The sequence below is a fragment of the Manihot esculenta genome, chromosome 5 (genome assembly GCF_001659605.2).
Source record: "Manihot esculenta cultivar AM560-2 chromosome 5, M.esculenta_v8, whole genome shotgun sequence".
Lineage (NCBI taxonomy): Eukaryota > Viridiplantae > Streptophyta > Magnoliopsida > Malpighiales > Euphorbiaceae > Manihot > Manihot esculenta.
In genome coordinates, this window is record NC_035165.2 from 3,341,421 (window position 1) to 3,358,704 (window position 17,284).

Sequence of the window (17,284 nt, forward strand, 5' to 3'; positions counted from 1 at the left end):
ATTCCATGAACATCAACCAAACTCAACCTGAGCATAAACATTAACATAGCTTTGATCCCTCTGTGGGATCTCATCTGTGCCCCCAATGGGTAACATAACATCTGTTGAGTTGGTTTACATAAACATCGTAAAAATCTCTAAGATCATGTGTTAAAGGGATAGCACAATCTATGGTCAAGCACACACTAACATCCATAAACCTCATTACATAACTATACTGTACTTTTACATTACAATTTGATCATGTCCATTGCTAGCTATTACATAAGCATGACTTCTTTACTCTATACGGACTCCCGCACTATACTGTACCTGCAAGCCTGGGGGTAAAGGGAGAGGGGTGAGCTAAAAGCCCAGTGAGATGAACTATAAAACATATTAACACTATGCTTTAATGAAATGCATCATAACACAGACAATTCACATAAGGGTTGGGTGAACTTGTCACCAATTAGTCCAAGTTAACTCTGTGTCAGGCCTGTAGAATGGGGTCCTGGTCTTTCCTGTCAGAACATACATTACTTACCATTTCCCCAGGGCCTCCTCTGGGCTCCTGGTCTTCGAGTCCCATAACCGTGCTAGACCATAGAATGGGATCCTGGTCTTTCCTTACTCTGTACCAGGCCTGTAGAATGGGGCCTGGTCTTTCCTTACTCTGTGCCAGGCCTGTAGAATGGGGCCTGGTCTTCCTGTCATGGACTAATTGGGTCATCCGACATTCACCCACATCAACAACAATCGATGCAATGCGGCATATTCGTGAAAACTAATGCAATCATCCTATTGCATAATCATGATGCATGAAACATGATAAAAACATTTAATTTAAAAGATTAAGTTTAGTCCTACTCACTTCTGGCTGACTCTGACAACACCGAAGCAGCTGAACTCATTGCTGGGGTCCTCGGTTCCTCGGGTCCGAACCTCTTGAAGATGGAGAGGGAGACGACCTAAACTTGGAGATCCACAAAAATGAGCTCCTGAGTTCCCAAAGCTCCAAAACTTGCTTTAAACGCTCAAAACTTGCAATGTGAGTTTAGAACTCAAGAAAAATGGAAGAGATTTGGAAGAAGAACACAAGAGTTGCAAAGGGAAGGTCGGAAGCTTGCTGTGGCCGAAAATGGGAGAAAACTCGCCCATTTCGGCTAAGTGCCCCTTTTATAGGTGGCTGGCCAGGCCACGTTCGGGGGCCGAATGTGTCTCCGCATCCATGCAATGTTCGGCGGCCGAACTTGACTTTCGGCGGCCGAACCTGGACTTCCCTAACTCATGCTTTCGGGGGCCTAACGTGCCTCCAAAACGCATGTATGTTCGGCGGCCGAACTTGACTTTCGGCGGCCGAACCTGGGTTTTCCTCCAAAGACTTTTCAAGCAAAAACTCATTTTATTTAATACTTAAAAATCATAAAACACATTAAAACATTTTTATAAAACATGATTCTACCCTTCTAGAGGTCTCCGACATCCGAGATTCCACCGGACGGTAGGAATTCCGATACCGGAGTCTAGCCGGGTATTACAGAATGATATGATATGGCATGTACGATATGATATGAGATGAGAAGTCCAGGTGTGGCCGTATCGCCCCTGGCATAGAGCATGAGAAGTCCAGGTGTGGCCGTATCGCCCCTGGCATAGAGCATATGAAGTCCAGGCGTGGCCGTATCGCCCCTGGCATAGAGTATTGTTGACTTGTTATGGTACGAGATTGATATGTAGAGGGCTATTGGTGACAGATTCATCCTTGAAGTGATATATTTGTGATGTGACGCATTCCATGATAGCATACGTTAAAATGAACTGTTTTCTTTTGTGGTTTCTGCTCACTGGGCTTTTTAGCTCACCCCTCTCCCCTAACCCCAGGTTTGCAGGGTCAGAGATAGTCAGGAGATCAGCAGGTTACGTCCATGGTCATGTTTATGTAATAGAATAGTAGTGGACATGATGTAATGTAAGGTTATGTATTGTTGTAAAAAGAGTTGTATTGCATAATGATATTATGTTATATGTTCAGAGTTATAGTATTGTGCTTGGCTCGAGTTGGATAGTCCCTTTGTACATGAGTTTTATTTTATGATTGTTACATGTGATGGACCGAGTTTGACATAGGGTATGCTGACCCTAGGGGTTCTATGAGTTCAGTCATAGTGCATACACAGGTCAAACTGGTTAAAGGTAAAGTTTTAAATGTTTTATGGATATGTTTGATCATGTTTGGGATTATACCAGCTGTACAGGAAGCATAGTAGGCTTGCTATGGGTCCTGGCGGCCTTATGCCAATCTGGATCCTAGCGCCGATAGCGGTCCGGATTTTCGGGTCGTTACAACTGCCTCTCACAAAAAAATAAGAAACGGAAGTAACAATTTTCATGATGCGAGAGACCCAAGACTCATCAAAACCCAACTTTAACATAATAAGCTTCAAATACTTCCATTTTATACGATTATAAACCTTGCTCATGTCAGTCTTTAATGCTAATACCCCCGCTTGCCTTGCTTCTTTTGCTTTAAAGAATGGAAAAGCTCATATGCCACAATAATATTATCAGTGATGAGACGATGCGGAATAAAAGAGCTTTAGGCTTCCGAGATGACTTGTGAAAGAACAAACTTCAATCTGTTAGCCATAGCTTTGCACACAATACGATCAATCACATTACTAAGAGAAATCAGTCTCAAATCAGCTATCCTTTCAGGAACAGACTTTATATAGTTTAATGAATAATTTATATGAAAATTTTCATTAATGACATATATTTAAAATTAATAATTTCATGAAATATTTTATATTTATTTTAAAATTTATAAATATTATCGTATATTTCATATTTAAATTTAGAGGTAGTAGTGAAAAAGAATTTATAATTTTAATTTTATTGTAATTATACTCATATAATTTTTTTTCAATTAAAATTTTATTTTTAAAATTATTGAAATATTTTAAAAATTAATAAAATTACCTTATCCATTCACGTTAATGTCATTTTAAAATAAAATTGATAATAATTTAAAAATAAAATTAATAATAATTTAAAAGTTACGGTAGAATTTAATAAAATTAAATATAAATTTTTTTAATAATTATTTATTTTATTAATTTTTAAAATTTTTTAATATAATTTAAGAAAAGTAGTAGTTAATATTATACTTTAAAGTTGAAAGAATAATTTTAAAAAATTATTTTATTATTTTTAAATCGAATCATATTAAATATTATTTTAAATTATTTTTTAATATTTTATAATTAATGTATTTAATAAGATTATTTTTTAATTATAATTTTAAAAATAATACTATAGTAAACATATTAAATAAATTTTAAAAAATCAGTTAATAATAATTTTAATTAAAATAAGATTAAAATAAATTATTATTATTATAAAATTATTGATAAAAAATAAATAAAATAAAATAATAATAATAACTTTTAAATATATTTAAGAGTGCAAAAGAATAATTTTATAATTTTATAAATTTTTGATAATACGAATAACGATTGAATGCATTTAATGAAATATTAAAAAATAGAGTTTAATTAATAAAAAATAAAAATATAAAGTAAAATTATAATAAAAATAAAATATAAAATTCTTTTAACAATTAATTACTGATGTAGCATAGTAACAGTTCTATTATAAATGATAATATTATATAATCAAAATAATTTTAAAAAATTAAATTTTAATTAAAAAAATATAAATTGAAATACAGAATTTTTTTTATTGTCAACTCTTAAATTTATTTAAATTTGATACGTATTTTATTTTTTTAAGTCAAAATTAATTTAAATATTCACTATCTAAACTTTTTCGATGAAATAAAGTTAAATGAAATATCTTAAAATACCCGTAATTTTTTTTTTCTTTTTTCGATCTGGAACCAGGAAGGACCGACCGGCCACCGCCTACAATTTCCCCCACCTTTGAAATATCCCACAACTCGCATTTCTGCCGTTTTATATTGGCTTCTTTCGCTTTCCAAGTCTCGACTTGGATTTGGAAAAAAGAAAAGTAAGCAATTTGTTTTCACAAATATTTAAATACAAAATACAAAACACCTGAATCTCATACCCTTGTCTGATTTTTCAGCGAAGCTGCAAACAATTTCTACGCAGGAATTAAATTGGGAAATGTCCAAGTCTCTTCTGTGTCTGCACCTACATATTGCGACAATTCCAAAACTACTGCCAAGTTACGGCTATGGGACTTCTGACCTTGTACTTGTCTGAAATCCAAACTATAGACCCAAAAGAGTAACTAATTCTGGCATCTCTTTCTCTCAACCCAATAAAAGTTACATTGTAGCTCTGTTCCTCTCCAAATTTTTGAAAACTTAAAACCTTTGGCTGGACGATGGTTGATACTCCATTGGGTTCCTGGACTTGTACTGCGTAAGTATTCGGAGATGTCCCTACGTTTGTCACGGTTCTCTTGTATGTCTTGCTGACATTTTTAGCTTTACCTTCAAAGTTCACTGCAAAAGAAGGGTAATTCAGGTCACCAGGCTGAAGAAGTGTGTCGTTAGGACAGCTGAAACTCCTCCTCGACACTATAACTACTTGAGAAGATGTATAATTCAGGCTGCACAGATAGCGTAGATAATCCTCTGTGGTGATATTGTATATTAGTCCAGGATCAGAAGCACTCTCGGGGTTGACATGTCCTGAACCGAACGCGAATGGTGTTGCTGGTGCAGAGTTGTTGGCTCCGAAATCAGCAATTGGAGCATTTTTGTTGTCTAGAACATAAGCTGAGGTCATTAGAGCTGATTTGATTGCTGCTGGGGACCAATCTTTGTGGACGGACTTTAGTAGTGCAGCTAGGCCACTAACATGTGGGCATGACATTGATGTTCCTGAAATTATATTGAACAGTACACTCCTGTTGTCGCTCTTAAGTAGGGATGGGCTAGTTAATGGTGGCCAAGCGGCTAAAATGTTAACTCCCGGTGCAGTAATATCCGGCTTTATCACATCTGGTGCCACTGAACTAGGCCCTCTGGATGAGAACGCAGCCACAGCTGGTGCACGATTACCATATGTTGTTCCTGTGAAAGTAATGGATACAGTAGGTCTTTTAGTTGAGTTGATATATTTCTTGATTGCTCTACCTGCTGAGGCTCCTAGAGATGTGGCTGGCAAAACATGGGGGTCAGCGAATTGCTCTTCACCTTGAACTTCGCCGTTGATTAGTATCATTCCTGCTCCTCCTGCCAATTTCACCTGTTCTCCCTTTGCTGTTCGGCCATTCATTCCTCTCTCGCAGACAACAACTTTGCCTCTAACTAGCTTCTTGTTGAGTGAGCCACTGATGCAATACTTGGCTGATTGGCCACCCGCAGTTTGTCCGTATGCGATTAGCAATTGCTTGGTGGGTTTTCCATGATATAGAGATGATCCAGAAAAAGTTTCTTCATTGCCAAGTTTGACAGTTGTTGGAAAGCTTCTATCAGTGTAGCTAGCAGCAATTGTCATGATCCAGGGTGCGGTGTTGGCTACAGTTGAGCTAGATGGACCAGAATTGCCTGCAGAGCAAGAAACAAAGACTCCATTTTGGGTTGCCCCAAATGAGGCTATAGCAAGGTTATCAGAATAAAATGGCTTTTCATTATTTCCCAAAGAGAGGGACAACACATCAACACCATCCGCAACAGCTTGGTCTATAGCCGCCAACAAATCAGTGTTGGTGCAACCTAATGACCAACAGACTTTATAAACTGCAATTCTTGCTGTATACTTCATTCCAGCTGCTGCGCCATTTGCTAAGCCAAAGAAGCTTGCATGGTCTACAAGGCTTCCAGCTGCGGTTGATGCCGTGTGTGTTCCATGGCCTTGTGCATCCCGAGGAGACCTGTAATCAACCGTTTCATTGATCCTTCCTATAATGGACTCGTAGCCTTTGAAGAAGGCTCTAGCACCAATGATCTTCTTGTTGCAATTTGACGGTGAAAATTTTGTGCCATTTTCGCATGCGCCTTTCCACCTGGAAGGCACTGCAGATAAGCCTGTGTCCTTGAAACTAACATGCTCTGGCCAGATTCCTGTATCGAGAATGCCAACTATCACATCTGAAGCCAAGTTTTGAGCACTCCAAAGGCCTTCACCACTTTGGAGTCCAAGAAACTGAGGGGTATGTGTGGTGTGGAGAGTTAGCATTTCGTCAGGAATGGCAGATAGAAAACCATTGATTTTGCTCAAGGCTTGGACTTGGTCTTTAGAGAGCTTCGCAGCAAAACCAGAAAAAGCTGTTTCATAGACATAAAGTAGCTGTGGAGAAATTGTTTCTCCTTCTTCTTCTTGAGATGAGAATTCGTTGACAGAATTAATCACTGCTTCATACCATTGTTTGGAACTTCCTGGAGAATGATATGAGGTAGGGATCTTGGTTTTGTCAATATGAATTACATATGTTTGTTTGTCAATTGAAGCAGTTGACAATGTAGCCATTAAGGCTAGTAGCAACAAGCACATCCTCCAGATCATCCTGACACTAAATTCCAAATAAAAAGTCATACATTAGAAAAAGAATGCATGTAAGAATCTGTTACTTCACAAACAATCCTATACTAATGGCATTTAAGAAAGAAAGAATAGATCCAATAGAAGTACCTCTCTGTGCCTGAACCCAACAGAACAGTGCAGAAGCAGGATGAAGAATGAGAAGGAGTTGAAGGGTATATCTTATTATATAGGAAATTGAAAGAAATTAAAAGAGTTGATAACTTGAATTTAGTGTGCTCGATTGCTGAATAATAATCATCCCCACTGTTTCCCCTTTTCTTCTGTTGTAAGGTGCACGCCTTGAAATGGATAAAAGTGCGCAAGCAAAGCTATAGCCTATACATAAGCCTCCACGAGCTACAGAAAGATGGGTTGTGGGACATGCCTATTGCCTAAACAGAGCTTGGAGGACTTTGATAATTACACTTCCATCCCTTAGAGAGAAAACTGCACCAACTAGAACTGTACTGTTTTCTTTTAAAGAAAAGCTAAGTATTCCTAATAGAGACGGTTGACTTAATAGTTAATATCTTGAAAATACTTTTAGTTGGCACTTTCAATGGTGCTAAAGGAAAAATTATAGAAGACCATCATTTTTTCATGCAGGAGCATAGATATTTGTATAAAAATAGTTATTTTTTTTTTTAAACAGTAATGAATAGTTAGGTATATAAAGACAGAAGCACAAGTATAAAAAAAAAAAAAAAAAAAAATGAAGCAAAGAGGAGGAGGCTTGCAATTATGGCCCTCATGACATGCTTGTTGGTGGGGGATGCATGATAATGGTATTGACAGAAACAGAAAGAAAAGCTATAGAGCATATGTTATGGAAATATTCATGCCTTCTTTTACTTGCTTTTGCTGGAAGGGAGATGGTGCACTCCACCAAAAAAAAAATGAAATTCAAATTGGACCAATACCATATTGATGTTTTACAAACAAATGGAACACTCGATGAACATACAATCTGGCCTCTCCAAATTCTTAGTGGGTGAGTCACTGAGTCATGAGTGTCTCATCACTGTTTATGTTCTTTTTTCTTTTTAATTTTTTTGAGTCTATTTTAAGGTATGTTCCAGAGGAGAAATCAAATCGTTATATGCCCACATTAGATAGTGGAATTCAAGTAGTGAGCACATGCCCACATGCCAAAGAATCGAATAAAATTATATAATAAATTGAGAGTATTTATTCCTTTTTAATTGATTTATTTAATATATTTTATAAAAATTATATGTGTAGTAAATAAAATAAATATTTAAATAAGAGTTAATATCTTGATATTTTAACAATAAACAAAAGAAAAATTGTTAAGAATATTTTACAAATCCAATCACAGATTTAATCTGGTGATAAGTCTATTAAATTTAGATTCTACCACAATTTTTAATTTTCATTTTAAAAAATATATATATCATACAAATATCCATTTTTTTCAGGATTTTGTTCCATTGATTAAAAAAAATTGTTTTTTTATACTTTAATTAGTATTACATGCTTGGCTTTGAAGGTTTGATCCTTTTTTACTCTTTCCTTTGAAGCTCTTTCTATCGCAATTTCTTTTTTTCTTTTTTATTTTTTATTTCAATTAATTAACTTTTTAATTAGTGGAAGCAGCCTGGCCCGGCTAGGCCACCAAGCTCCATCTTAAGAAAGAAATCCAGGCTCATTCAGAGAGAGAGAAAAAAAAAATTATAATTGTAAAATGATTTAATTAATTTGTTTATTAAAAATTCTTCATATAATTCAGTGAGCAATTTTAACTTAATAAAAAAAATTATTATATAAAACCGTTGTATGTATAATAATTTTGTTGTGCATATAATATAGTAGTTCTACAGTAAAACGTCTCGTAAAGCAGACTTAACTCGATGCTCTATGTGTGTTTGTTTTAATGTCTAGCTCATTGGTTTGAACACGACAATCGGGCTCCTTACAATGTAACTATGACTTTTCCATACAAGTGAACCAGACGCTATTTGTCCACTTGCCATAGGTTTTGCCTTAACGATGACCTTGAAACTCCTCTTTTGCAAGGCTCGAGAGAATGAGAGACTTTTGGGGTATACTGTGATTTCCACCCCTTTAGGAGCCTTAATAGTGGCATTATAGATGGAAGGGGAAGGACCCACATTAGTTACCGTCCGTCGAAAAACTCCGGTGGTTGTCAGCCGATCATTTTTGACACTAAGTTGCATGGTGGGATAGTTAAGAGCATCATAGCCTAGTCCAGGAAGTAATGAGGTGCAATTTATTTTTGAGCCGATCAACACGGCTAATTTTGATCCAGAGTAGCCTTCGTGACATAGGAATTGGATGTAAGACATTTCATCCATGTCATAGATTAATCCAGGGCTTCTAGCTCTTGTTGGATTTGCTTGACCAGCACCATAGGCAAATTCTGCTTCGCTGTTAATTCTCGCACTCATGGGTTTAGCTTGACACAGATTTCATTGAAATGTGAGGCCATTATGGAGATGATCAACAGCTAGAGTAAGAGATATGAATGAACAGAAAGTTATATAGGGAATTACCTGTGGTCAGAATGGCAGATTTGATTGCGGCTGGTGTCCAACTTGGGTTGAATGACTTTACATAAGCAGCTACCCCAGCGACATGGGGACAAGCCATAGAAGTCCCAGACATAAGTGTGAATTTTGAATGTTGAGTGTCCCCTTTTAGCCCTGTGAGTGACCTCAGGGGAGTGTAAGATGCCAAAATGTCAATTCCCGGTGCTGCAACGTCAGGCTGAATCATTCTAAATGATCAGCAAATAGATTTTAGATATTCAATAACAAGCATGGTTTATTTACACAATGAATACCTTGAGGAGGTGTGCTGATTGTGGATGTGGTCCTCGAGATGAAAATGAAGCGATAAATGGAGCAGAGACTTTTACTTCCTTGGATCTGTGTATAACTGCTGATGCTGATCTGTAGCAAACAAAAGTAATCTATTTTATTCATAATTCAACATTCTATTTCACACACTTCATATTTTGAATGACAGGATGAAGATAAGTTCATCTATTACCTGGTGGAATGTATATAATCATTGATGGCATCACCAACAGTGGCATTGACCATTGTTCCTGGTGCCATGAAAATTTGGGCTGCGTCAAGATATTGCTCACTTTCAACAATAACGCCTAGCCCTCCAAGTCCTTTAACAACAGAATCAGAACCCCATTCCTGTAGCTCGCAGTAAACAAACTTTCCCTTCACCTTGTTAGGGTCCATTGATCCATCCGTACAAAACCTGCAGTATAATTTTTCATTGATTTCATTTTCTTTGCTAAAATTTACCCATTTGCATTGCATAAATCCATGATGAATGAACAAGTACCTTGAGCTATCCTTGCTCTGAGAGTTCTTAGCTACATCAGCTCCACTAACAATGGGGTATAGTTTCTGTTTTGGTTCAAATGTGGTTATCCCAAGCCCCTGTACTTAAGCAGACTAGTGATTATGGAATGGCAAATGTTCAAATGTGTTTTGTTGAAAAGTTATTCATCTTAGAAGTGATACTGTAGGACTTACCGAGATATTCTTCCCATTACCCAACTCAATTTTACTCCTAAACTGCCTATCAATGCCACTAGCAGCCACGGTTAATAGCCAAGGTGCATGGTTCGCCACAGTACCAAAACTTGGTCCATCATTCCCAGCGGAGACCACTGTAATAATACCTTTCCTCATGGCATGAAACGCACCTATTGCCAGTGTATCCGTTACATAATCAACAGTCATTCCACCTATTGATACTGAGATAATATCAACACCATCACCTATGGCAGCTTCAAATGCTGCAAGTATGTCCATATCTGCACAACCTGATCCGGCCCAACATACTTTGTACATGGCCACTCTGGCAGATGGCACTGCACCACGAGCATCACCTCTCGCTAGACCAAAAAGGCTCGCATCAGAAACTTGGTTGCCTGCTACAGTTGATGATGTGTGAGTCCCATGTCCATCCACGTCGATGGGTGATAAGATATCACCGGCGAATGGGTCGTCGCCATCGAGCTTGAAGTATCGAGCTCCTATAAGTTTCCTTTAAGTGGCCACATAAAGTGGACAAAAAGAAAGAAACCATGAGGTTAATCCAGGTTGTATATACAAATCCTAAAGTGCATGATTTTTCTTACTTCCCTAGAAATTTTACAATAAAAAGGGAAAGCTTTACCTGTTGCATCCTGAGAAATTAGCGAAGTGGCCACAAGTTCCTTTCCATTTCTTGGGTGGAGGACCAAAGCCATCGTCCTTGAAGCTCTCAGATTCTGGAGTGATCCCTGAAGTCAACATACCGATTGATTTTGTAAGACAATTCATAATTAACTACAGTGACAAAACAAAGAGACTCAAATGTCGACCTGTATCCAGTAGACCCACAATAATGTTTCCCTCCATTTTCAAATTTCTTCTTGCTGTGTTAGGAAGTCCAATAAAATCCCATGATTTGGTGGTGTGGAGTTTGTGATACTGATTTGGGAACACAGAAAGGACTTGGTCCAGTTCTGAACCATCACAGCAACCCACCAATAATCTCAGAAAAAAAAAAAAAAAAACTTCTCCAAGCAAATTGAAATAATTAAACTATGAATAAAACAAGGAAACGTACGTGATAGCTTGGTGGCTTCAGCTTTAGATAGCTTTGCTGCAAAAGCATTGAAGCTTTTTGTATAACTGTAGACAATGGACTCCTTGGCATCACGATGGCTGCTTCACATAAAACCAAGTAAATCAAAACTAAAATCTGGATATTACAGAGAGGGGAATGAAGATGGTGTTCGAAGAGTAAACCTACCTTTTCTTCACGGATAAGAGAATATCCATGTGTGTTTGTACTGCAGAGATATTATCAAGTGGATCTTCTCCAAGATAAACAATATAGAATTCCTGTTTATTCAACAACAAACACTGCTATTATAACATGTTTTCCCTGGAAACCATATTGGCTTTGGAAAACAACGAAAAATACAGCTAGTATAATATGAAGATCCAAATCACCTTTCGGTCTCCCGTTGCAGCTACAAGTCCTGTAAAGGTTAATATCAGGATGAGAGTGAGAGAACGGACAAATGTCTCTCTCAACATGTTTGCAGGATAAATGTTGTGGTTCCAAATTATGTAGGAAGCTATATATATGTTGGTGCAAGCTTCTCGTGTATTAATAGCAGCAATTCAAGAAAGCTTCAAAGGGGATAAGAAGATAGAAAACTTGTAGTTATCATCTTAAGCTGTAGTTGATTAAGCTATATGGATTAGAAAGCTTTGAAGAAAGATAACAATAAGAGTGATTTGCAAATACTTCCACTAGTTTTTGTAGTGCTTTGTGACAGGCAAGTTTGTCCATGTGAAATCTATGGTTATTGGCTGAGAAAATGATTAAATTCTTCTAAGACAATTCTTAAAAATTTGACCCATGAAAAGCTAGAAGTTTATGATGAGCACTCTCACATCTTATCTTCTAATCACTAAGATTTGTGGAGTAGACTATGTTCAAGTTGTAAGGCAATAGTCAAAATAGTGGAGAGAGATTATTACCCATTTGCAATTTGAAAGGTCTGCATTAAATTTTCTGCCCTAATGGACACTATGTTAATTGAAAAATGCTATGCAGATCTTGAATGGGTATTGTGAATATTGAAGGAGATGTTGCTTAGAGCAAATAACATTACAACCCCTTTTCCTTAAATTCCAATTTAAGCAAGTCAAGGTTTCTAACCGCCTAAGAATATGGTGATGATAGCTTAAAAGTTTCCTTATGAGGTAACTTTGAATGATTTTATTACAGTCCTATGAATTTAAATAAATATGAATTTGGATTGAAATTTAAATGTATTATTTTCTGAAAAATCATTTTTCAAAAAATAACTTAATTCCCCATAAAAGAAAAACCCTTTTAACTTTTTCGAAAATTAAGAAGAAATGTTAATCAAATATAAACAATTTTTACAATTCCTGAAAATTTTAAGTTTTTTAACTGAATTACTCCAATTAAATATGGCCAAATATTTATTTTGCTTAGCACAAGGGATAAAAATAATGTATATCTCATTAACCACAAATCAGAACTTCACCAAATTTTTTATAATAATATCCAATAAAAAATTAGAATAATATCCTCCATGTTTTGATTCCTACTAATTTTGTGAGCATTATTGTTATTATTTAATTTATTCAAAACACAGCAGCCTAAAATTCAAAATTCCTCTCTAGAAACTAGAAAGCCACTTTTCTTTTTATTATTATTTTTTAATTATTTGTAAAATAACAATATAGTCCAACTCTTACAAGGTTCAGATATTCGCCCTAAAACAAGAACTCCACTTTTAAATCTAATTTTATATAAATTTTTATCCACAAAACTTTTACAAATTGTAAATTTTTTATAATAAATTCATCATTATTATTCTGAAAACCTGGGTGTTATCAAATTAAATTTATCTTTAAATTATACATTAAAAATTTTAAAATACAATTTTTTAAACTCTAAATTTGTATCTATATTATCATTAAAAAATTTTTAAAAAAAATAAATTTGCATTTTATTTCATCTTTTAGTTTAAAATTGCCCCAAAATGTTAAATAAGGCTATCATTCATTAATCTTGTTTAAATTTATTTAATTTTTTAATAATCATTTAGGAACAAATATAATCTTTAACACATTTTAAATAGAATAAATCTAATAAATTATCACCGATTTAAACCAATCAAATTACTCTATATTATTCTTATTAATCTACAATATATAAAAATGTAAAATAAATAGATAATTGTAAAATTATTTAATTAATTTAATTTACTAAAATTTTTCATATAATTCAGTGAGCACCATCAACGTAATATAATAACAGGATTATATATCCATATCAAGTAGGAAAATTTATTACGCGTAACCTTTATACGTACGACAATTATATTACAGTCATTCGACATAGTAAGTTGGCGGGGGACTATAACCGTTGTACATGTAATAATCCTACTGCAAAATTTCTTTTAATGTTTAGGCCTGCGGCCTGAACACGACAATCGGGCTTCTTACAGTGTGACTATCGCTTTGCCATACAAGTGAACAAGACGCTATTAGTCCGATTGTCGTAGGTGTTCCCTTAATCACGACCTTGAAACTCATCTTTTGCAAGGCAGAAGAGAAGGAGAGACTCGTGGGTGTTACTGTGATTTCCACCCCATCAGGAGCCGTAATAGTGGCATTGTAGATGGAAGGAGAAGGACCCACATTGGTTACTGTCCGTAGAAAAACTCCGATGGTTGGCTGGCTGTCGTTATTGAGACTAAGTTGCATGGTGGGATAATTAAGAGCGTCATAGCCAAGTCCACGAAGCAATGAGGAGCAATTTACTTCTGAGCCAATCAACCCAACCAATTTTGATCCAGGGTAGCCTTCGTGACATAGGAACTGAATATAAGACATTTCGTCCATGTCATAGACTAAGCCAGGGCTTCTAGCTCCAGTTGGATTTACTTGACCAGCACCATAGCCAAATTCTGCTTCGCTGTTAACTCCCGCACTCATAGGTGTAGCTTGACACAAATTTCATTGAAATGTGAGGCCATTATGGAGATGATAGAGACATAAATGAACAGAAAGCTATATAGGGAATTACCTGTGGTGAGAATGGCAGATTTGATTGCAGCCGGTGTCCAACTTGGGTGGAATGACTTTACATAAGCAGCTACACCAGCAACATGGGGACAAGCCATAGAAGTCCCAGACATGAGTGTGAATTTTGAATACCGAGTGTCCCCTGTTTGCCCTGTGAGTGATCTCAGGGGAGTGAAAGATGCCAAAATGTCAATGCCTGGTGCTGCAATGTCAGGCTGAATCATTGTAAACAATCAGCAAATAGTTTTTAGACATTCAATAACAAGCATGGTTTATTTACACAACGAATACCTTGAGGATGTGTGCTGATTGTGGATGCGGTCCTCGAGATGAAAATGAAGCAATAGATGGCGCAGGGACTTTTATTTCCTGGGATTTATGTATAACTGCTGATGCTGAACTGTAGCAAACAAAACTAATATATTTATTTATAATTCATCATTATTTTCCACATATTTCATTTATCTATTACCTGGTGGAATGTATATAGTCCTTGATGGCCTCACCAACAGCGAAATTGACCATTGTTCCTGGCATTATGAAAACCTGGGCCATGTCAGGATATCGCACACTTTGAATAATAACGCCTAGCCCTCCAAGTCCTTTAACAACAGAATCACAACCTCCAACTTGTTCCTCGCAGTAAACAAGCTTTCCCTTCACCTTGTTAGGGTCCATTCCGCCCGTACAAAACCTGCGTATTGATTTCATTTTCTTAACTAAAATTTACCCATTTGCATTGCATAACTCGTTGATGAATTAATGAACGAGTACCTTGCGCTGTCTTGGCTCTCAGAGTTGTTAGCTACATCAGCTCCACTAACAATAGGGTATAGTTTCTGCTCAGGTTCAAATGTGTTTATCCCAAGCCCCTGTGTACAATAATATATAATAAAAATATTATAAAATATATGACTAATTAATATATTTAACAACTATTAATGACGTGCAAGGGACCTTTAAGAAAAAACTAGTTTATCTTAAAAGTGATCACGTAGGATTTACCGAGATATTCTTCCCATTACCAAACTCAACATTGTCCCTAAATTCCCTATCAATGCCGCTAGCTGCCACGGTCAATAGCCAAGGTGCATGGTTCGCCACAGTGCCAAGATTTGGTCCATTATTCCCAGCGGCGGCCACTGTAATAATACCCTTCCTCATGGCATGAAATGCACCTATTGACAGTGCATCCGTTAAATAATCAACAGTAATTTCACCTAATGATGCTGAGATAATATCAACACCATCAGCTATGGCAGCTTCAACTGCTGCAAGTATGTCCATGTCCGCACAACCTGATCCGATCCAACATACTTTATACATGGCCACTCTGGCAGCTGGCACTGCGCCACGAGCATCACCTCTTGCAAGACCAAAAAGGCTCGCATCAGGAACTTGGTTGCCTACTACAGTTGATGATGTGTGAGTCCCATGTCCAATCACATCGATGGGTGATAAGACATCGCCGGGGAGTACTGGGTTGCCATCGAGCTTGAAGTATCGAGCTCCTATAAGTTTCCTTTAAGAACCCATATAAAGCAGGAGCCCATGAGGTTAAGGTTGAAGAGAAGAAGAAAGTATAGAAACTTCCTAGAAATTTTACAATAAAAAGAGAAAACTTTACTTGTTGCATCCTGAGAAATTAGCAAAGTGGTCACAAGTTCCTTTCCATTTCTCGGGTGGAGGACCAAAGCCATCATCCTTGAAGCTCTCAGATTCTGGAGTGATCCCTGAAGGCAACTTACCGATTGATTTTATTTGACAAAATTCATAATTAACTACAATTGCAAGATAGAGATACTCAATATATACCTGTATCCAGTAGACCCACAATCATGTTTCCCTCCACGTTCAAATTTCTTTGTGTTGTGTTAGGAAATCCAATAAAATCCCATGATCTGGTGGTATGGAGTTTGTGATATCGATTTGGGAACATCGAAATAACTTGGTCCAATTCTGAATCATGACGGCGACCCACAAATAAGCTCAGAAAGTACTTCTTCAATCCACACAAAATTTAAATAATAAATCAGTAAATAAAACAAGGAAACATATATCCGTACGTGATAGCTTAGTGGCTTCAGCTTTAGACAGCTTCGCTGCAAATGCATTGAAGCTCTTTGTATAGCTGTAGACGATAGACTCCTTCGCATCACGATGGCTGCTTCTCATAGAACCATGTAAATCAAAAGCAGCATATGGATATTATAAAGAGGGGAACTAATATGGTGTTAGAGGAGTAAGCCCACTGCCTACCTTTTCTTCACGGACGAGAGAATATCTATATGTGTTTGTAGTGCAGAGACGGTGTCCAATGGATTATCTCCAAGAAAAACAATATAGAAGTCCTGTTCATTGGACAACAAGCACTTGTATTATAATATGTTTCCCCTGAAACTACGCAAACAGCAAAATAAATAGCTAGAGTATTATAATAAGAAGATCTAAGACACCTTTTTGTCTTCAGCTGCAGCAACAAGCCCTGTAAAGGTCAATATCAAGATGAGAGAGAGAGAAGCAATAGATTTCTCTCTCCACATGTTTGCAGGATTAATATTTTGGTGCCAAACTATGTCCAGAGATTTATGTGTATATATATAAATTCTTAGGTGTATACGTGTTGTACGACAACGTTAGAATTCGTATTTACAAACTTAGCCTAATAAATTTACGAAATTTCATATTCTATTTTTATAATTTTTATTTTAAAGAAAAAACATGTATGGAATTCAGATAAATATTTTCTATATTTATTTTTAAAAAATAGATTTTACTTTTTCTGTAAAAATATTATGTTTTTCTTTAAATATTTAAAGTTAAATAAACAGAAAAATTAAAGTGTTTAAGATATTTTAATAAATTATTGAAAACATTGTGATAAACTCTAATCTAGCCAATGTCATCGTGATTCGTGACCCAACTTTGCTTCTCGTTTTCATAGAAAAAAATTAAAAAACTTATGATTGTTTTCTTCTTCACCTTTCCTTCTTTGCTATATTTAATTTAATTTTATCATCATATTTCCTTTCCCATTTATATTTTCTATTTATATTTCATCCTTATATTTTAGTAATCATGTTTATTTAGATTTTGTTTTAATTTGTATTTCAATTAATGTGTTAATGGAAAGAGCCTCAATCAAACCTA

General features: G+C 36.0%; 3 protein-coding genes across 3 annotated transcripts; all 3 read right to left on the bottom strand.

The window, feature by feature from the left end:
• Positions 1 to 4,015: 4,015 nt before the first annotated feature.
• LOC110614785 (subtilisin-like protease SBT1.1) lies at positions 4,016 to 6,911 on the bottom strand. Its single transcript, XM_021756447.2, has 2 exons — positions 6,609 to 6,911; positions 4,016 to 6,489 (listed from the first exon to the last, which is right to left on the bottom strand). Exon 2 carries the CDS (start codon positions 6,480 to 6,482, stop codon positions 4,182 to 4,184), a length of 2,301 nt encoding a protein of 766 aa, XP_021612139.1. The 5' UTR covers positions 6,483 to 6,489; positions 6,609 to 6,911; the 3' UTR covers positions 4,016 to 4,181.
• Positions 6,912 to 8,264: 1,353 nt separating this feature from the next.
• On the bottom strand, positions 8,265 to 11,785 carry LOC110614834 (subtilisin-like protease SBT4.14). Its single transcript, XM_021756513.2, has 11 exons — positions 11,513 to 11,785; positions 11,310 to 11,401; positions 11,124 to 11,221; positions 10,876 to 11,019; positions 10,689 to 10,794; positions 10,040 to 10,556; positions 9,846 to 9,943; positions 9,534 to 9,758; positions 9,325 to 9,433; positions 9,035 to 9,248; positions 8,265 to 8,937 (listed from the first exon to the last, which is right to left on the bottom strand). Exons 1-11 carry the CDS (start codon positions 11,597 to 11,599, stop codon positions 8,399 to 8,401), a joined length of 2,229 nt encoding a protein of 742 aa, XP_021612205.1. The 5' UTR covers positions 11,600 to 11,785; the 3' UTR covers positions 8,265 to 8,398.
• Positions 11,786 to 13,405: 1,620 nt separating this feature from the next.
• On the bottom strand, positions 13,406 to 16,677 carry LOC110614676 (subtilisin-like protease SBT4.14). Its single transcript, XM_021756288.1, has 11 exons — positions 16,591 to 16,677; positions 16,394 to 16,485; positions 16,201 to 16,298; positions 15,950 to 16,093; positions 15,762 to 15,867; positions 15,140 to 15,656; positions 14,909 to 15,006; positions 14,607 to 14,828; positions 14,426 to 14,534; positions 14,136 to 14,349; positions 13,406 to 14,052 (listed from the first exon to the last, which is right to left on the bottom strand). The coding sequence occupies exons 1-11, from the start codon at positions 16,675 to 16,677 to the stop codon at positions 13,514 to 13,516; spliced, it is 2,226 nt and encodes a 741-aa protein (XP_021611980.1). The 3' UTR covers positions 13,406 to 13,513.
• Positions 16,678 to 17,284: the final 607 nt, after the last annotated feature.